This window comes from Sycon ciliatum, chromosome 8 (genome assembly GCF_964019385.1).
Source record: "Sycon ciliatum chromosome 8, ocSycCili1.1, whole genome shotgun sequence".
Lineage (NCBI taxonomy): Eukaryota > Metazoa > Porifera > Calcarea > Leucosolenida > Sycettidae > Sycon > Sycon ciliatum.
The window spans coordinates 4,335,121-4,356,177 of record NC_088650.1 but is presented as its reverse complement, the minus strand read 5'-3'; the positions used below and the strand labels follow the sequence as shown (position 1 = coordinate 4,356,177).

General features: G+C 49.1%; 3 protein-coding genes across 3 annotated transcripts in view; all 3 read right to left on the bottom strand.

Annotated features, from left to right (window-relative positions):
* Positions 1-21,057, bottom strand: part of LOC135823142 (uncharacterized) — an 88,711-nt gene that overhangs the window by 53,298 nt on the left and 14,356 nt on the right. The window lies entirely within an intron of this gene.
* LOC135823024 (uncharacterized) lies at positions 2,561-3,295 on the bottom strand. The gene has a single exon (XM_065335862.1). It carries the CDS (start codon positions 3,293-3,295, stop codon positions 2,561-2,563), a length of 735 nt encoding a protein of 244 aa, XP_065191934.1.
* Positions 3,490-4,251, bottom strand: LOC135823023 (uncharacterized). Its single transcript, XM_065335860.1, has one exon. The coding sequence runs from the start codon at positions 4,249-4,251 to the stop codon at positions 3,490-3,492; it is 762 nt and encodes a 253-aa protein (XP_065191932.1).

Sequence of the window (21,057 nt, the reverse complement as noted above, 5' to 3'; positions counted from 1 at the left end):
CACGCGCCACTTTACGACACTCCAGCTTGGCACAAGCTACGGCGGATAAAACTCCATCAACCTCATCCGGACCATCTGGGAACTCCTGCCTCCTAATGAGCGTCGTGAGACCCTCGGTAATACGGCCAGAAGCCTCCAACTGCTCCCTCGCCATCTCGACAACAGACGGCAGGCCAATGCCACCGAGCCGAGCAGGAAGCCGAAGAAGCGAAAGCTCAGTGTCCGTAAAGGACGACCGTCCGGTAATGGCACGGAGGAAAGCACCTGCCAAAGCAATATCAAGCTGCTCAAGTGACTCGGGAGCTATCGCAGTGGTCCGAAGTAAGTAATTCCAACGACCCCGCAGCCCATGTACTAACGCGGAATACGCAGCATGTGGCTCTGATACCGCGAAACCACTTAGTTTATCAATTTGACCACACCACTGGGAGACTGCGTGATGCACGAATGTGTTAACAAATTCCTCAGATCCAATAGGACTACCCAGATATTTCACCCCACTAGTGACAATCTGGATGCCCGTGCCGATGAAAATACGTTCAGCTTCCTGAAGAAACTCAGGTTTCACAAGCAGTTGATAAATATGGTGGTAAAGACACACCCGGCAATATGGCGGTAAACACACGCCTGCCCACACACGCTCTCTAGGCTGCAAAGTTCTAGCACAGAGCTCTCCTTCTCACCACCACCACCATCAGTTCGCGCCTGGCGCCTGGTCGATGCATGGTTGGCGGTATCCGGCATAGCAGGCTGGTACATCAAGTAGCGCATGGCACATAGAAGATGACACAGCAACGACATAGCTCGATTGCGACGTACGTTTCGTCCCCGCTGGACTCATCAGGCAATCTTCTTCTTGGGTGTCTTCATACGGAGCTTGACTCGGGAAAATGAAGTTGAAGACACCATTGCAGCTGTACTTATGGTTGATAAATATGGTGGTAAAGACACACCCGGCAATATGGCGGTAAACACACGCCTGCCCACACACGCTCTCTAGGCTGCAAAGTTCTAGCACCGAGCTCTCCTTCTCACCACCACCACCATCAGTTCGCGCCTGGCGCCTGGTCGATGCATGGTTGGCGGTATCCGGCATAGCAGGCTGATACATCAAGTAGCGCATGGCACATAGAAGATGACACAGCAACGACATAGCTCGATTGCGACGTACGTTTCGTCCCCGCTGGACTCATCAGGCAATCCTCTTCTTGGGTGTCTTCATACGGAGCTTGACTCGGGAGAATGAAGTTGAAGACACCACCCGATCGTTGTCGGGTGTCTTTCGCGCTGCTACGTTCCGCTGTGTTGTGTGTCAGGGGTGCTCGGTCGGCCCGTCACGGTCCAGTTCACATGCTTCGTGAGTTGGCGATGGTGGAGGGTCGGGTTCCCTTGCAGTGATTGGTGCTGCACCGAGCTAGTTTGGTGTGAAAGTGTAACTATTGTTAACGCACTCTCCACATACAGGCATGCACCCGGCTCAGAACACATTGTTTTCTGGTTGGCATATCAGGGATATTGGGCGGAGCAGCTGGCGTGCATGAGAAAGACAGGTCGGCCTGCTCTGCGCAGGAGCTGTGACCCGGTGCACACATAGTGTGTGTGAGAGAGAGAGAGACAGACAGGTCGGCCTGCTCTGCGCGGGAGCTGTGACCTGGAGCACACAGAGTGTGAACGAGAGACGGTCGGCCTGCCGTGGGCAGGAGCTGCGACCGGTAGTGATTGAAATGAGCCAGCTGCGGAGATAGACTGCCCTCACCCGATATAAGTATATTGACAAGAGTTGTACTGACACTGTTATTGAGGAAATTATGGTGACAGTGACGGAGAGATAGTGATCCCCAGTCGAATGGGGTTGGGAGGGAAGGGGAAATTGACAACTGACGGACAAACCAGTGAACAGTCAAGTCGTCGGAAAGCAAAAGTGACAAAGGAGTCTCTCTTTTCTCCTTCTCTCTCTCTCTAAAGCAAGATTTGGAATGCATGCGTGGGAGAGTGGCGCGCGCAGCGCATGCGCATGTATAGCAATGACATCATAATCCGATGCATGATCATCAGACTAAGTATGGGTGGTAGATGTTCCACGTTCGTTAACAGGGCTTAGCGCACACGCTAAACCACCATTAACGCACTCTCCACATACAGGCATGCACCCGGCTCAGAACACATTGTTTTCTGGTTGGCATATCAGGGATATTGGGCGGAGCAGCTGGCGTGCATGAGAAAGACAGGTCGGCCTGCTCTGCGCAGGAGCTGTGACCCGGTGCACACAAAGTGTGTGTGAGAGAGGGAGAGAGACAGACAGGTCGGCCTGCTCTGCGCAGGAGCTGTGACCTGGAGCACACAGAGTGTGAACGAGAGACGGTCGGCCTGCTGTGGGCAGGAGCTGCGACCGGTAGTGATTGAAATGAGCCAGCTGCGGAGATAGACTGCCCGTTCCCAATATCCCCAATATGGCATGAGAGTAATAATGAAATACGACTGGTGTATTGTGCTGTACTGACAGCAGCAATGTAAAGCTAAAGCTAGGCAGTTCAGGCATGATGTGGTCACTAACCCGCAGCTACCATTGATGACTTTGAACTGCAGCTAATTGACGTGACACTCGCAGGGTGTCAGCTGTAGCAGCCCGGATGTAGCGGTGGAACGCATCACTGCGCCATCTACCCATGATACGGATGATGTGTTCGGGGACACCTGCCATGGCCGCTGATGTTGCGGCGCCAATCCGGAAAGAGTGACTGGCATATGCACTCGGGTCCGTGACCCCACAGAGTGGCAGCAGGTTGCGCAGTTCAGAGGACACTGCATTTCTTGTAAGCGGCTGGCCATTAGCATAAGTGAACAGATGGTCGCCGCCGGGGCGAAACGCCAGGTAGTTTGCCATGGCCTGCACTGGGCAGATCAGTGCGTCCGTGCTGGCTCCAACCAATACTGTGTGGCCCGTGCTGTCGGGGTCCGTCTTAGATGAGCGCACGTTTACCGATAACGACCGCTGGTCAGTACTGATCGTCACATCACATCGCCTCAGGCCAGCAGTCAGTTCTCCACAACGGAAGAACCCATGAAACGCCAAGGAAAAAGCTGCCCTTAGCATGGCCTTGTCGTGAGGGTGCCGCATGCGTGGAACGGCAACATGCCGGCAGATCTCCCTGAGAAGTGGAGTGGTTATCGGCAGACGATGACGCTGTGTCGATGACGACCTGTCGATGCCCCGCAGGACCCTAGCGAGGAGAGTTGTTGGGCCCGTCGGGTAAGCAAAGCCAAGTTCCACATGAAGGTTGCGGATTGCCGACATGTAGACACGGACAGATCGAGGCTGAAGAGTCCTGAACAACTCGGCAGCAAAATAGCACAAAGTAAAGTCGTCGCCCGGCAATGGGTTGCAGGCATGCACTTGGCAGAACTGGAAGTAGCGGGTCTCGGCGGTAGAATACGTCCGGCGGGAGGATGGTGCTATTGCCAGTGCTGCTAGCTGTAGCACGGAGTCTGTCAACGGAAAGTTGGCGAGACTGGCTGATCTGGCTCGGCTGCTACTTCCGAGGCCTGGTGCCTGAATACCTGCAGCAAATTGCGAGACAATGCATCGGCGACAGTGTTAGTGACACCAGGAATGTGGACAGCTGACACCAAGAAGTCATGCTCAATACACAGCAGATACAATGCCCGGATAAGTGTCATGACTGGCGGTGAACGGCAGGTACCGGAGCGTATACAGTCCACCACGGCCTTGTTGTCACACTGAAACTGAATGCATCGCCTGCTCCACTCAGAACCCCAGGTCGCGCAGGCAACTATGATAGCATACATTTCTTTGAACTCAATGTTCTCGTTCTCGTTCTGGGCTGTCCACTCTCCTCTCAGCCACCGGCCGTTGTAGAAGGCACCATAACCGTGAGTGCCGCTGGCATCAGTCTGTAGTTGCCTGTCGGAGGCTGGCGTCCACTCATCCACCAGGAAGAATGACTTCCCATTCCATATGGTCAGGGCCTCTGCCCACCACAACAGGTCTGCCATTGCCGATGCCGAAATGCGTAGCCATTGGTGCAATGGTGTTGACCGAGTTGCTCTGTCCAGGTCGTACAGGCGTCTCAGGAATGTGCGACCAGCTGGTACAGCTCTGGACGCGAACGAGAGTTTGCCCAATACGGAGGCGAGGTCGCGTTTCTGAACCCGGCCGGATTGGACGAGGGCCGAAACGGCGGTAGATAGCTTAGTCAGCTTTGAGGGTGGAAGGCGGATCTCCAGAGCCATTGTGTCCAGCTCTAAGCCCAGGAAGGTGAGACCTGTAAATATTATAGCAATAAAAACTGCTTTATGGCAGTTTTCTAAAAAAAGTTATTGTGTTCTAGTCCATTGACCCCGTCTAAAAAGTAAGAAATTACCGAAATGTGATAGCTGAAAATTAAAATTTCACACAAAACCTCACAATAATCACAACAATTGAACTGCTGCTTTCAACTTTAACTTGTACTGCACCAACAATTGGCAACATGCATGCATAGGAAAGAGGATCACGAGGGGAAAAGGTCTTCTACATGTAGCCTTTAATTCTGTGTGTGATTATTGTGAGGTTTTGTGTGAAATTTTAATTTTCAGCTATCACTTTTCGGTAATTTCTTACTTTTTAGACGGGGTCAATGGACTAGAACACAATAACTTTTTTTAGAAAACTGCCATAAAGCAGTTTTTATTGCTATAATTTCTTTTGTTTTTTTTTCTGTCACCAATCAATGGAATGCCCTATATCAATAATTATGTAAATGATGGCCTTCCCATCATATCAAGAGGTTTATGTACTCTTGATCATAGCAATACCGTATTATACGCATTGATGTGCAAGCCTTTTCTTGCAGAAAATGGCACTATCATAATGCATGTTCTTCTCCGGGGAAACATGTGAGTAGTGGTGGTTTTTATACGGAGGTCATTCTGTGCATGTTGCTGTTGCAGAATTTCATGACTGTCATAAATTTGTCTTGCCTTTCAGAGATTTCAGATTTCCCCACCCTCGATCAGATTTATTTGAGAAATGTAGCCATGCGCCAGGTGCGTTTCGCAGATGTTTTTGTTGATTCTGTGTTTATAATGGTTTATAATCATGGGTTATCGTGATAAGGTCATCCAGCATCATATTGCACAGAAATCGTAATCCTGTTCATGTCGATACAACTTTTGGAAGTAGTTCAATGACTTCAAACTGTTAGTCCACGATTTTCTAAAACAACACAGCAAAGGAGGAACAATAAACATGTATTAAAATGTAAACAAATACATTGCTGAGTCCGACACCTCGCTCCAACATTTGCACTGATCCTGAGGATAAAAGGGTCAAGGCTATAGTTGGAGGTACTGATACTGAGAGATAAACAAGGCACTCCATGATAATAAAATCTTACACATCTTTTGGTGAGTATGAATGATATCCAGTCGAACCTCTTTAGGACGAACACCAAGGGACCGATGGTATTTATTCTGTTAGTTTGTCTTAACCTATTTTATAACCAGTGAATACAATTATTTCTCCAATAGACATACGAATAGATTTCTTCTACAGCGAAAGATTCTAAGCCACACCGACTCTGAACCTTTCTTTAGCAACATGACGGCAACTGAAACAGCAACAGAGAAAGTACGATACATGTACTGCACATTCTTGCAGGTACTACAAACAGATTGCAGATCGTAATTCTTGCTTTGGCGGCACGAAACTTTATTTGGGGCAGTGCAATCTCGGCGGTACTCACAAATCAAACAGCCCAGACTCGAGTAAACAAATCCAATCATACAAGTACGAGATTTTCACGAGACGAGACTGCACCCATTGGCTTGTTTCGTATGAAGCAAACAAGTTATTGAACCTCTCCACAATGCAGATGTTCCCTGATATGCGAATTTATTTTGGCAAACTCGGTCAATGAGTCCTTGAACCTTTCCCTCCAGATTGGGAAATGCCAACGATAGTATGCCACTGACCAGTGCCTTACCTGTAACGTACTAATGTGCAATGAATATGAGTAATTCGACAACACATCTAACATAAGCCTTACCGTCAAGAAGGTGAACTCGCGTTCTTCGCACACTGTAGACAAGGACAAAGAGATAGAAATGGATCTAAATCCGAATAAAATCAGCACACGTTTCCGTAAATGAAAGGGTGAGCATAAGCAAATGAATCGAAGGAAACTGGTCAACTCAGAGATCAACTGTCATTGAGTATTCCGTAAAAGGAGGCCTCGGCAGCGGAAATGCTAAATTTAGAAAGGAGATCCTGTCAGCTTTTCCATTATTTATTGCATTCCGCCGAAAATCAGCACACTTTTCGTAAATGAAAGAGTCAACACAAGCAAATGAATCAAAGGGAACTGGTCAACTCACCTGTCATTGAGTAATATTCCGCGAAAGGAGGTCTCAGCAGCGCCGAAACGAAATAAGCCAGGCCAGGAGACGAAATATCCGAAACAGCTCATGCAAGAAGCAGTTCCAAAGTAGGAAGTTCCTCGTGCATGCACATCCGAAAAGGCAACAACAAAAAGTCTGCAATGCCCACGCATGCGGCCAGCCGGCCGCGCGATGGTAGGATCTAGGAGCCATGCCCATGGAGTAGCTCCCTGGTCCAGGACCAGGTACCGAGCATCTTACGTAGAAACGTACGTAGCTACGTAGACAAAGTGTCTGAATAGCGGTGTCGTTAGGTAGCGCCATGTGAACACAATAATAGAAAAGCTCACAGGATCGCTTTTCTAAATGCAAACAGGTCGAGCAGTAGTGACTTCTGGTGCTGGGCAAGAGGAGAACTGGGAGGCGATACATTCAGGAAGTCATTCAGATAATGAATGAGATGGGGAAGGCGGCATGTGTCCTCCCGAACGCAATGAAGGGCAGATGCAAACTTGTCAAATATGTACGGAGCTGACCGAAGGCCGAACGGGAGGACTTTTTCGAAATAGTAACGACCATCCCAAGAGATACCCAACAAGTGCCAGTCAGAGGGGGCAACAGGGCATAATCGGAAGGCGTTTCGAATGTCCACTTTGGTCAGGTAGCAACCACGGCCTAACTTCATGATATAGGAGATAGCCGAATCGACAGTGTCATACTCCAAGCTGAATGACTCCCGGGAAATACCATCATTGACACTGCGGCCAGTGGGGGAGGATAGGTCATGGATGAGGCGAAATTTGCCATTGGATTTTGGGATCAGGCCCAAACCCGAGGTTTGAAACAGCTGATATGGCGGCTCAGCAAACGGACCAGCTGTTTCCCCAGCATCGCAACAAGACTGTAGGTACAGGGTGACAAATTGTTTATTGCAGAGACTAGACGGATGATTGACAGATTGAATGCATGATACCAGAGGAGTGGTGTGACCAATCGAGAAGCCGTTAAACATGCCAGCACATACATAATCACGAAACAGGGCATCAGGGTGAGCAGCTAGGAGTGCAGTTAGCCGAGGCACGTTGACTGGAGTGACGACGTCACTGGAAAGACTGAGAGGCCGCTTGGGTGCAAGTCTTCTTTGGGTGTTTGCCGCGGCATGACAGACAGACATGGGCCCGTATGCAGGACGGGTATGTGCAGGCGCCGTTGTTGTAATTCCGGCAGATCTGTCGGCCATCGTGAATAGGAACTGGACTGGTGGCTGACTGGCTCCCGCCTGCGTGCTGCGCAAGAGGGAGCCCTCCACGAAAGGGGCAATGCGGGGCTGGAGATGGGTGAACGAGAGAACAACGCGAGCAGATAGGGCGCCCGCGGCTCGTGAAGCAGGACTGCCAGAGGTTAGGGTCCAGTTGCCGCCAGGAATACAGGTGCGGCATGGCAGCAAGACCAGCACGGAAACGACGGTCATAGGTCAGCCACGCGTCGGTCAGATAATTGTTGTTGGCCTCGATGATGTTGGCTTGGTACGCCAGCAAATCTGGAGCTTGGTCCGGCGACGCATCGACCAGGACTCTGGTGAACAAGGTGAAGGCCTCTAACCACGTCGCCAAGTCATGGACTCGGCGCTTGGAGGGCTGGGGAGTGGACGAGCTCTGCACCAGCTCAACGGACCTGCCGTTCACCAACTACAACTGCAGGACATCACTACTGCCGGACATGGCTTCAGGCAACAAATCCCCAAATTCGACAAACTCACCTCGTGTGATACGTTCCCGTAGCCGTGGAGGGATGACGGGGAGTCCTGGAGAGCCGGCTGCGCAAGCCAAGTGCATCGGGGAAGGCTGCCCCAGCGGGAGAGGAGCTGATGCTGGTGCTGGTGCTGGTGCGGCAATGGGCGAGGTGGTAGGGGCGACGACGTTGGATTCCAAGCGCTCCACGCGCTCCAGGAGGGGCTGGATAACACCAGTCAGGTCGCTCAGGGTGAGAGGAGCTGGTTGTGACGGCGCAGGAGAAGTCACCTGGTCCGCATTGGCTGAAATGTGCCCATGAGCATGGATCACACGGGACCTCGCTCTCCGATGGTCTTGAGAATTCTCAGAATTCACAGCCCGCTGCGGATACGGGTAGAGAGCTGGGGGACCGTCAGCGTCAGTGCCAGCAGCGCTTGCACCCCGTGAGGTGCTCCGTGTTCTTGGCATGTCCGTTGAGGCAGGAAAATGTAGGAAGTGAACAGTCAAGTCGTCGGAAAGCAAAAGTGACAAAGGAGTCTCTCTTTTCTCCTTCTCTCTCTCTAAAGCAAGATTTGGAATGCATGCGTGGGAGAGTGGCGCGCGCTGCGCATGCGCATGTATAGCAATGACATCATAATCAGATGCATGATCATCAGACTAAGTATGGGTGTTAGATGTTCCAAGTTCGTTAACAGGGCTTAGCGCACACGCTAAACCACCATTATTATTCTTATATATACATCAACGACGCGCCAGATGTTCTCGCTGACGGCGCCAGCTTGGAAGCCTATGCTGATGATACAACTTTGTACAGCTTAGTCACCTCCCAGCAGACCTCAACAGTCGCCGCGCAGTCGTTGCAGGTGTCCGTTGCCCGACTGCACGAGTGGGGTCGTACATGGAAAGTGATGTTTGAACCGACCAAATCCCAAGCCATGACAGCCACCCTCAGACGCACCGGCTTAGATCTCCCCCCACTCCTGTTTGGTGGCACACTGGTGCCCGAGACAACCACCATCACCCTCCTTGGTGTGAAGGTGGACGCCTAGTTGACCTTCAGCGATCACCTACGCTCCGTAGCCACCCGTGCACGCCAACGGCTTGGGGTCCTAAACAGAGCCGCCCACATACTCACCCCCGCCGGCCGGACGACCGTATACAAGGCGTTCGTACGACCAGTCATGGAGTATGCGCCTCTTGTATGGATGGGAGCTGCGCAGAGTCACCTCCAGCGTCTGAACAATGTTCAGCGCCGCGCGCTTCATGCTATCGGCCCTGGGGCACACCTACCCAGCCTGGCCATCCGACGCACTGTTGCCTCGCTTGCCTGCCTGTACAAGCTGCACTACTTGCCTGGTCCTCCGCAGCTGCTCTCTGTGTTGCCACCGCGCCACATCATCTCTACCAACCCCAGAACTCGCAGCGAGCACGGTGCTGTCAGTGGCCATGACCACCAGCTCCAACACCAGCTGCCTGCATCTGCCCCGCTGGCACTGAAGCGCTTGTTCCCACACTGCAGCATCAGCGATTGGAACTCCCTCCCTGCCGCTCTCCTATCCCAGCCTCCCCACAGCAAGAGAATGCAATCATTCAAAACGAATGTTTACCGCCATCTTCGCAGCACAAACTGGCTCTGGGCAGTCGATTCCCTATGAATAGTATGACGCTAAGACAGTTTCTCCCCCACAATCGCTCGTGTTAAGCCTTGGGTTTTTGCATCTTTCTCACCTGTACAGCTCTATCTTCTTCTTTTTTCATTGTTTTCGGTGCGTGTTTTTGGCCGTGACGCCGAGACCTCAGGTGGGCAGAGTCATCAATGCCCCACCATCACTGCTGCGTCTCGGTGCAGCGCCTGCTCATTAGTTGTCACGTTTGGCCTAGTCTCCGTACCATTGTCTTTCCTTATTCTTTTCGAGCTGGTTATGTGAACGTAGTAAAAAAAAAAAAATCAAGTATTACTAAATAATTGAGAGGCTTTGAATCGTTTTTATCAAAATCAAAATATTTGCCGGGTTGGAAGGTGGGATCAATCATCATTACCCTCATCATCATCATTTTGCTTTGCCCGTAAAAGAGGCCTTCCCTAACACTGTAAAAAAAATCATTATCATCATCATCATCATCATCAGTTAATGCGATGAGGGAGTTGGCCATTGTGGAGAGCGGCTTATAAGCATGTGATTGAGTGGTCTCTGCATGTTGATCGGGTAGCGGAGTTCCATCACTGACGCAGTGTGCGGGTATTGCATTATGAATTGGTTGAGTAGATAGTTCCGGAATTAATTCCGTGTTCGATATTGTTTATTTTTTACATATTTTTATTTTATTTTATTCGTGTTCGATATTGAATTTTAATTTTTATTTATTTATTTTTTACAAATAATGTTTTTATTCCATTTCACCTTTTTTATTCGTGTTGGGTTTAACTACTCACTGTACTGATACATGGTGATGATTGTGCTTTGCTTTGCCCGTAAAAGAGGCCTTCCCACATCATCATCATCATCATCATCATCATCATCATCATCATCATCATCATCATCATCATCATCAGGGGCTGGTGGACCTACCTCCTCAGAACAGTACCTTTTCAAGCCGATTGCCTCTCTCAGATGGATGACATGATCCGCACGGTATTGATACCTGCGGTAACTGGCAGGGAGGCATTTTCGGACAACGAATGGGCTGTTCTTCAGCTTCCCACACGCCTGGGTGGCTTTGCCGTGCCATCCCTGTCTCAAATGGCTAATGGGGCTCTGGAGACGTCGAGGAAAATCACATTAGATCAAACTCTGGAGATACTCGACCAGAATGACCGGTCCAGGCCCTCGATATCGATAGAGCATGCAATTCATTCAGCCCAGCGAGCCAAGTCAGCAGCTCTGGCGGAACGGCTAAAACATGACGAACAGCGGTATATGAGCGCCAAGGAAACACTTACTCCGCTTGCCGCCCGCCAGTTGGAACACCTTTCGGCCAAGGGTGTATCGAGCTGGCTCCACACCCTTCCGCTGCGTGAGCACGGCTTCAGTCTGTCCAAGTGCGACTTCCGCGATGCCATTGCGCTGAGGTACGGATGGCCTCTGAGGGATGTCCCGGGGAAATGCGTGTGTGGCCGGGATTTCACCGCGGCTCATGCGATGTGCTGCCCAACCGGGGGCTTCCCTACCATTAGACATAACGAGGTACGAGATATGATAGCGGACTTAGTCACGGAGGTGTGCCCTGACGTTTCTGTGGAGCCATTGCTCGCGCCGCTGGAGGGCGAAGTCTTCAGAGCTGCCAGCACCAACACGGCACATGATGCCCGATCTGACGTCCGCATACGTGGGTTTTGGACAAGGGCACAGAACACTTTCCTTGACATTCGAGTCTTTCATCCTGACGCCGCCTCGTACGCAAAGAAGCCCATCGCTGACCTCCTTCTCCAGCACTGGAGGCAGAAGAAGCTGCAGTGCAGCGAAAGGATTGTCAATGTTGACCGTGGTAACTTTACCCCGCTTGTCTTCACCACGGCTGGCAGTGCATCCCCAGAATGCTTGCGGTTTTTGAAGCGATTATGCGCTATGCTGGCACAGCATGATGGCAAGCCCTACATCGAGGTTATGGCCTATGTCAGATGCCGTCTGTCGTTTGCACTCCTCCGAGCTGCAGTTATGTGCATCAGAGGGGCTCGCTCTGCATACCATCGACCGGTAAATGCATTGCGCCCACTAGCCATGGCTGAGGGACGGATGTAACAGTGGTGTGTATAACCTCGCTAATGGCAGTGTTCTCAATGCTAATGGACGCGTCATGTTTTTGTTTATAATTCAAGGTGCAATTTATCGCTGATGTGGGTATTTCTTTGCTTTTCTTCATTTGGTTCTTTAAAATGAAGCGGCTTTTTAGGGGTCGTCCGCAATTATCGAAAGTTTTTTCCAATCCGTAGTAGCTTCGAAAGTGGGTGGGTGGGTCAAGGCCAGTTACGGATTGAAAAACTTCCGAAATGACACGTGCGCGTGCCACGTGTACGTCTACGTGTAGCCCCTGTTTTCCACGCACGGCTGCGCGCGAACTGTCTACTACAAATATTTTTTGTAGTTCTGGCAGTTTCTGCGCCCCCGCGCGCGCTTCCTTGGCTGCTCCTGGGCCGGGGATCATAAAGTTCGGCGCATTCGACGGCGAGTCGACACTTTCTATTTTTGAGTTTCACTGTCTCCTTCGTCCAGAGTACCGTCTTCCATGCACTCCTTTGAAGTCCTTCCGTCTAGCGCTGGCGCTGACGACTGTTATTGACTATGTCCAGACAGACGACGTTGTTTGGAAAGGCGGTGAAGAAGCAGCCCTTTTTCAAAACCGCTGGTGACTCTGATTATTACAGAACAATAAATTGCGTGTGGCAGTTATCCAAGACGACGAACAAGGATGTATTCTTTTTAGTTGTAATCCAATACATGATGTCACTATGACTCATGGACCAGCACTGATTGAGTTTGTTCCATATGTGTTGGGTTGTGTGTCCATCAATAATATTTTATTACGGACTGGGGGGGGGGTGGGTGGGTGGGTGAGGAAAAATTTGAAGCTACTACGGACTGGAAAAAACTTTCGATAATTGCGGACGACCCCTTATTTCCTTTTTTCTTCTTTTGCACCGAAATATTATTTCTTGCTGTTTTTTTACCGGATGTGTCACGACTTTGAATTGACAAATAATCTACGTGGAGATAAAAGTTAAATAATAGCAATGAAAAGTATGAATGCCGCAGACATTACCACGCAACATGACAATTTGTTCAAGGTTTGGTTTTGTGTGTTTCCAAAATCGATTTTCACGCTCCGATCATCAGTGGAAATACGGAACTAAAGAGATCAAGGGAAAAACAAAGGTTAAAAATCCAAAGAAGTGTGACACATGACGGGTAACTTGTGGTAAGTAAGTGATTCCCACTTCTCTGTACTGTGTCGTGCCCGTTATGTCCAGCAGTTGAAGGTCCTTGAAGCTGTTTGTATTCGTACGCATAAGCCCGATTTGTGTAAGCAAAAAGAACATGTTTTAGCACTTAGGTTATTTTCGTGAGTTTGCACCCTGTGTTCATGAGTGTTTCTGCACTGTTCATGCCCGTTTGTCACACTTACTCTTTATTTTAGTTCTCACTTTTTGTAATACTTACCACAAGTTACCCGTCATGTGTCACACTTCTTTGGATTTTTAACCTTTGTTTTTCCCTTGATCTTTTTAGTTCCGTATTTCCACTGATGATCGGAGCGTGAAAATCGATTTTGGAAACACACAAAACCAAACCTTGAACAAATTGTCATGTTGCGTGGTAATGTCTGCGGCATTAATACTTTTCATTGCTATTATTAAACTTTGAATTGAAGTGAATATTCCTGAATTGATTTGATTTTTAGCGTTATGGGCGGCTTTATTGACATTGCTCTTCAGATTGGATTTTTTTGGCCCTTATGCAATCACCAATACAAGTGCAGTCATCGTGTATATCGACTCTAGCAATCATTATCATCATCATCATCATTCCGCTGTGTTGTGTGTCAGGGGTGCTCAGTCGGCCCGTCACCGTCCAGTTCACATGCTTCGTGAGTTGGCGATGGTGGAGGGTCGGGTTCCCCTGCAGTGATTGGTGCTGCACCGGGCTTGTTTGGTGGGAAAGTGTTACTATTGTTATTATTCTTGTATCTATACATCAAGTATTACTAAATAATTGAAAAAAATCATCATCATCATTATCATCATCATCATCATCATCATCATTTGAACAGCCTCTTCTACGGGCAAGCAAAAACGCAATACATCAAAATTCAAATAGAATGAAAAAAGAGAGGAAAATGAACACAAAGTGCACTGGAACTCAATATAAAAAGGAACGCAAAGTGCAGTTGAACACAATGAGCATGGGGCATGGGGCCACCAATCGCAGAAGACCGGCTCATAATGGAAAATAAAAGAACAAACATAAGACACCCGTACACATCAACGTGCTCTAAGGGTATGGCAGCTCGTTAAAAAGCTGTGGCGCTGGCGCTTGTATGATGCCCGCGAACCACGTATGCAGGTAATACACCAGCGGAGCAAACACAGCGACAATACAGATCGAAGTTGTCCCATGACTACAGAATAATGTAACTCAGGATTTTTCTCAACAACAAGCGATACCAAATTTTTCAAAAAACGAGACCCCTCTGGCCCACACATGCCTGAAGTTGAAAAAACTAACGGTGTAAATGATGCTCTCTCTACAATATTTACACGGGCACAATATTCTCTCTTTTTGGCCTGTTCATGGGTCTTCAGCTGACGCAGGACGTCTGTACGCGACAGCAGGCTTGCCTTCGGGTGTGTTACCCGTACATCAAAAAAGGCATCCTGCTGCCGGGTCCAGAAGCCCCGCGCCCTGATATCCAGACGCGCCTCCAAAGACCGGTTCGCAGTTCGATGTGGTAGTGTTTCTCCTTCGAACGGCTTGAGAAGAGGCTCCTTCTCCACATCTGGTAGTATTTCCCGAATAGCTTCTGACAGAATGTCCCGGATCTCGTTATGTCTTGCAATTGGGTAACCACCCGCCGGGCAACTCATGGCATGATCTATTGTCATGTCTTGCCCACAAATACAGGAACTGGACACTCCCTCCAATGACAAACCATATCGAATACAAACAGCATCACGAAAATCCGATTTGTTCAGGATTGAACTGGGCGTTATGAAAGACGGCATGGAGGATAACCAATTTGAAACACCCTTCTCACCAGCCGTTTCCAACAAAAGCTGTTGCGCCGGCGGTAGCATGGGGCGCAACTGTGCCACTCTTTCATCCTGTTTCTTTTGCCGCTGCTGACGTGACTGACGTGCCCGCTGCCGAACATCCCCGATGGCATCAAGGGTAACATCTGCGCCCGAGCCTCCGGCCGCGTCATCCAGGCTAGTGATCCCCGGCCGTGGTACAGGATGTAGGCGGAAATCATCGGGTAGAGATGACGATAAAATCAACCCGGGAGAATGGCCCCGAACGTTGTGAGGCTGTTCCGCGCCCGCAACGGTCAGAGGCTGTGTGGAGGACTGGTATGGAGCAGCAGGTGCCTCTTCTGGAGGCGTTAATGTATCTGGCGGTACAATCAGGCGCACGAACGGCTCAGTGATCTTTGTTGAGGCCGCATACTCCACAGGCGCCAGGGAAGGCAGAATCGGCACAGCAAGACCACCACATCTCGTTGGCAGAGAGAGAAGCTCCCGCTGTGAGCTATTGGGGTCGAACTCATGGCCCAGGAGAGCTGGCAAAAGCTCCGAATCGATAACCTGGCCAGGTACCTGAAGAACCTCAGGGCTGTGCTGTGTGGCACGGAGATGGTATTGCCACCGGCCAGCCAGACCCTTGGTTAACACCACGTATGCCGCGTGTGGCTGAGTCCTCGCCAGTCCAGCCAAAGACTTGAGTTCTTGTGCCCAGCAACGCGACTTTGCGGATATACATTCTTCGGTATACCTGGCCGATCCCAGCACACCGCCCAAGTATCGGGCTCCTTCGGCTGATATAGTCACCCCGGTACCGTCAAACACCTCTCTCGCTCGATCGAGGTGCTCTGGCTTCGTAACGAGGATGGCCAGATGGCCAAGTGAGGTGGAAGCGTCGTGGTGACGTCATGCCGACCTGTCAGCCCGATGCCATCACACGACGCGAGATTTTCAAGTGGTGTGGCAAGCTGACCAGCCACTATCCTGTCGGCTCCTGGCTGCGCCCAGCGTGCAGTTATCTGAAGCGTCTGTCTAGCCTTCAGCCTGGATGGGATGATCCAGTGTCTCATGAAGTCGTCGCTTGTTGTGCGGAAGTCATTCACCGTCTGCAGACCGATGACCCTGCGCAAGGTGTGTGGTCAGTTCCTGAAGGCGCACAGTGGTCGTTGTGGTGTGATGCTTCGGACATCGCACATGGTGCTGTCATTCAGGCCGATGGTATGATCGTCGAGGATGGCTGCTGGCTGCGGCAGAAGGACGACCGGCGACACATTAACATCGCTGAGCTTGACGCCGTGATCAAGGGATTGAACCTTGCCGTGCAGTGGCAAGTGAAGGAGCTCACGCTATTCACCGATTCCAAGACTGTGGCTGCTTGGTTGCAATCGGTGCTTGGCAATGTGTCTCGTGTTCGCGTCAGCGGCCTGCAGCAGGCACAACAATAACAGCATCTGCAGCAGGCACATCAGCAACAGCATCTGCAGCAGGCACATCCGCAACAGCATCTGCAGCACCAACATCACGCTTCAGCAGTTCAACATCCACCACTTTCTCACCACCAGCAGCACACGGCGAACAGTGGCGCACAAACTGCTGACATTGGGCAGCCATGTTCGGGAAATAGCACTTCGAGCGGAGGAAGCGCCATGTACCCTCCCAAGACGCATGACCACAGTTCACATGAGCAGCACGAACGACATCGGACTCGAGTGAACTAGGAATAACAGGAATGACGACTGCATCATTGGGCGGCAACTTCACACTTCGACACAGCATACCATCATGGACTACGAGCTGTGACTTGACCTTGACAAACGCAGGATCAGTAACTGGGTCACCATTGATGACTTGCTGGCGAGTCGAAACAATCCGAGGATCTGCATTCTGAGCAGCAGATACTCTGTCCAATGAGAATGGACCAACGGTCACCACCGCAGCGGTGACGGACGGTGCAGTCCGAGCAAGGAGCGTCTTGCCACATCGGATCCAGCTGCTGGGAACACGGGTCAATTGATCCGCCTTGTTCTGCTGACTGCTGATCCACTGGACCTTGACCGTCAAGCCCGTGACAGCGACGAGATCAGTGATAATCTGGAGACGGCGCTGCACAAGTACCTGCTGCAGATGCTGTTATTGATGTGCCTGCTCCTGGTGCTGTCCCTGATGCTGGGTCTCGGTTTGATCCCCGTGATCCTAATTATGTGCCGCTTCGAACCCCTGCCGATGATCCTGCTCCGTATCAGTTTCGCCCATATGGCCTCTGTCAGCGTGGTTCGCTTGCACCCCCTCAGCGCTTCCGTTAGTTTTGCTTTGTGGCGCTATTTAGTATTTGTGGTGGTATTTTCTTTTGCATACCACCAGGGGGAGAGGTGAAGTAGAGTAACCCTCTTGCGCATGTTGTACGTAATGTAATGATTGATACGTACTTTCGATATTGATTTCGCTGGTGCACACGTTGGTGCAGTGCTGGTACACGCGCTGGTGCACGCGCTGATGCACGCGCTGGTGCAGCCAGTTGTTTTCCGTTGTACGTGATGCAGCTTGTTGAGGAGAAGGGTTTTCAATATCTTGTGTTTTAGTTCTTCTTGCTTCTGGCCTGGTCGAGGTCGTGCTTTTTTCTTCTGTAAACTTCTTGTGCATTTTGGAATTGAAATTAATAATTATAGTCCAACTTATATCCTTGCGCTGGTCTGGTGGTGGATAATTCCACAACAACGTGGTGCCGAAACCCGGGATGGCCGAGGATCATCATCATCATCATCATCATCATCATCATCATCATCATGAGAAAAGCCTCTTTTACGGGCAAAGCAAATGTATATCATTACATTATGTAAAGTGAACAGGGGAAATCAACACAAAACCAACCGGAAAATGATGAAACACAAAAGCAGTCAAGGAAGTAAATCAATACAAAAGCAAGCAATGAACACAGAGTAATAAAAGGGGAAAAACCAAATAGCATTATATTAAGTTGAGGCCAAAGGCAGCACCCTACTCCGCCTGGCGGCACTGGGCCAGAAATGAGTTCGGCTGTCGCCTCTTGCCGTACGAACCGCGGCAACCGCGGAAGCAGGTGACTGCCCATCGCAGCAAGCAGAAAGACAAACGGGCATCATCATCATCATCATCATCATCATCATCATCATCATCATTTTTTTTGATGTAAGGGTATTTTGCCCAGATGCTCCTTCCTACGGGTCCAGAACCCTTCCTGCATTGTACCAGCAGCACGAGCGGCGTAAGTGGAACGAATATGGGCCAAGAGTCACAAATGTAGAAAGAGCCGCTTTCACACCTCTCGTGTTCTCTGTGCATGGTGGTTGTGGGAGGCTGTGCAATGTGTTCCTCAAGAGACTGTGCCAGATGCAGGCCGAGTCATCGGGATCTCACTATTCCCAGGTCATTGGTTTACTCCGCTGTCGGCTGTCTTTTGCTTTGCTGCGTGCTGCTGTGTTGTGCATACGTGGGGCTCGGTCACGGTACCACCATCCGGCGAGATGTTTTCATGATGTCTCGATTGCCGTGGCCGAGTCAGGTCTAGTTTGTTAAGTATCGTGCTGTGTCCTGACTGTGCATGCGGGATTGGTATGGCGCTTACCCTTTTGTTGCTGTTTTGTTGCTTTCATGCATTTAAGCATGTAATTGTGTTCAATTGTTGTATTTCATGGAAAAACGATCTTTGCGTTGGATTCATTTAAACTATTATTTGTGTAGGGTTCCACTCCTTCATCTTGGGAAATTGTGTTTTGTTTGCCCAAAGAAGTGGCTTCATCATCATCAAAAAAAAAAAAAAAAAAATAATCATCATCATCATCATCATCATCTGTGTTGTGTGTCAGGGGTGCTCGGTCGGCCCGTCACCGTCTAGTTCACATGCTTCGTGAGTTGGCGATGGTGGAGGGTCGGGTTCCCCTGCCGTGATTGGTGCTGCACCGAGCTAGTTTGGTGTGAAAGTGTAACTATTGTTATTATTCTTATATCTATACATCAAGTATTACAAAATAATTGAGAGTCTTTGAATCGTTTTTATCAAAATCATCATCATCATCATCATTATCATCATCTGCTGAGGGCCGCCTGTGAGTGGCTGAGAGACAATGACAGTTTACATCACATTCAGAGGTCTGGATTTTGTATTGTTCTTGTCTGAAGTTACTTGTACTATGATTGGATTCGTTCCATGTTGGTTTTGGGCATTCCGCCTGGTTTTCTTCCGTAGTGCTGATTGTTGAGGTTGGCTTATTGAAGTTCTTTTTTCCTTCTTTTTCTTTCTTTTTCCTTCATACAATTATTCTCTTCATTTGTGTTAGCATCCTTCATCTTGGCAAATTGTGTTTTGTTGCCCGTAAAAGAGGCTTTTGGATCATCATCATCATTATCACTGTGCTCGTATTGATTGGGAGAGAGCGGCGCCCGCATCCATCACTTCAACAGTTTGCAATCAAATTTCCATTTTAAGACTGACAACCTATAGCTTTTTAGTTTTACACCGTCGAATAGATGCGGATCTCACCGGATGATTGCAAAAATGTCATCCCTATGCCAACAGCGACGTTTGAAATATTGCGCTTGAAGAGGGTTGTCAAAGATGCAGACGGTGTTTGTATCAAAAGCAACCCAAAAACAGTGCAATGCAAACCAAAAACTGTTCAATGCCAAACAAAAAAGTTAGTGAACCCAAGTCCAAAACACAAAGCTGTGGCACATAGCGTATTCCATACCTACTGGCGCTATTTGCAATCGTGACATGACATGAAATAAGAGACAGTGGCACAGAACCTAGTCCCTACCTATTTGCTACACAGCACATTGTTGAGTGTTCTTCAAGGAGTTCATGTTTTCCTAGTAGAACTCCGGTCCAAAATCACCCCCATTTTTTGTTGCGGAATCCATTAGAGTATGTCGTAAGTGGTAGAATGGCGAAAACCGGAAGCTTCTACGACAAGGATAACATACCTAAATTACCAATTGCAATTTTCCATATTTGGCACGAGGGGGCCCCCGCCCACCCTGTGACGTAAAACGTTCTCAGTGACCTCCAAATTTTTTTATTCAAATGGTAGACCTGCAGAAATTTTGAAAAAGGTATTCACTGTTTTTTCTTCAATCAACAACCCTTGTACTAGTATTCATTCGATCATCATGTTGGAGGAAGAGGAGACCACGGGAGGTGTGGAGGTGGACGCCACTTCGGATTCAACAACACCGAGGCCTTTTAGCCGAAGCGCGCATCAGCGTCTGCGAAACTGTCTACAAGTAATATTTCTGAGACTACAAAACAGATGAACGTGAAGAGAACGCTTTGGTTGCAAGTGCTCGCGTGAGAAGCACTGCTTGATGCCGTTGCGGACAATGCAGCCTGATGTGGAGCGAGGTCGAGTCGACTTGTTGCTAGGAGGTTCCTGCAGCTTTCAGTAAACGCGGCGAGCAGGAAGGGCTGCAGTGCGTCACGCAGCACTCAGAGTTTGCTGTTGTTTGCCTGCAAAAATCAGTGCTCGAGGTGGCATTGCTTTCCTTCGAAGAATTTCGGGCAAGGTGTGGACCGTGGTCAAACAGGTGAGGATTCGCTAAATCGGTTTCATTATTTCCTTTCTTTCCATGTTTCATTTACCGGTACAAAGTAGATGGGAAGTATTGTGCAATGATTTTGTGTACAGTATTCAAATTCACCAACTTTCATCACACAATCATGAAGTTCTATTGCACCCATGCCAATATAATTATACTGGTACAACGATGTCTTTCATTCATACTATTCCTGGCACTGTAAGTGTTTCAACTGTGTTTAAAAGTGATGTAAATTTGAAAAAAGGCCAAAGTGTCTTTAGTATAGTAGCCCATAGAAATATTAATTCGAATCCGAAACTATTTACACTGAAACTATTTACTTTTACACAATCATGAAGACACTCGTGGTATGTGTATCTACATCTCTCCAACTGTTTTGTGCAGGATTTGGAGACATGTGGCGTATAGACAATACACATGGTTCACCCATGGATACTTTGGACGCAAGCAGCGACGTGTGATACCGTCTTGTGTGGTAGCAAGGATAAAGCAACTGTACCCAGAAGCCAATGCAGATGCGCACCGGGGCTTTGAGGAAGCAGCTGGACATGATGATGATGATGATGATTTTTTTTTTTATTTTTTTTTTTTATGATGATGATGATGATGATTTTTTTTTTTTTTGATGATTATGAAGCCACT

Bases quoted from the DNA above. Each gene is read 5' to 3' on its own strand.
- LOC135823024 (XM_065335862.1), bottom strand. From the start codon at position 3,295: ATGTCGGCAATCCGCAACCTTCATGTGGAACTTGGCTTTGCTTACCCG.
- LOC135823023 (XM_065335860.1), bottom strand. From the start codon at position 4,251: ATGGCTCTGGAGATCCGCCTTCCACCCTCAAAGCTGACTAAGCTATCT.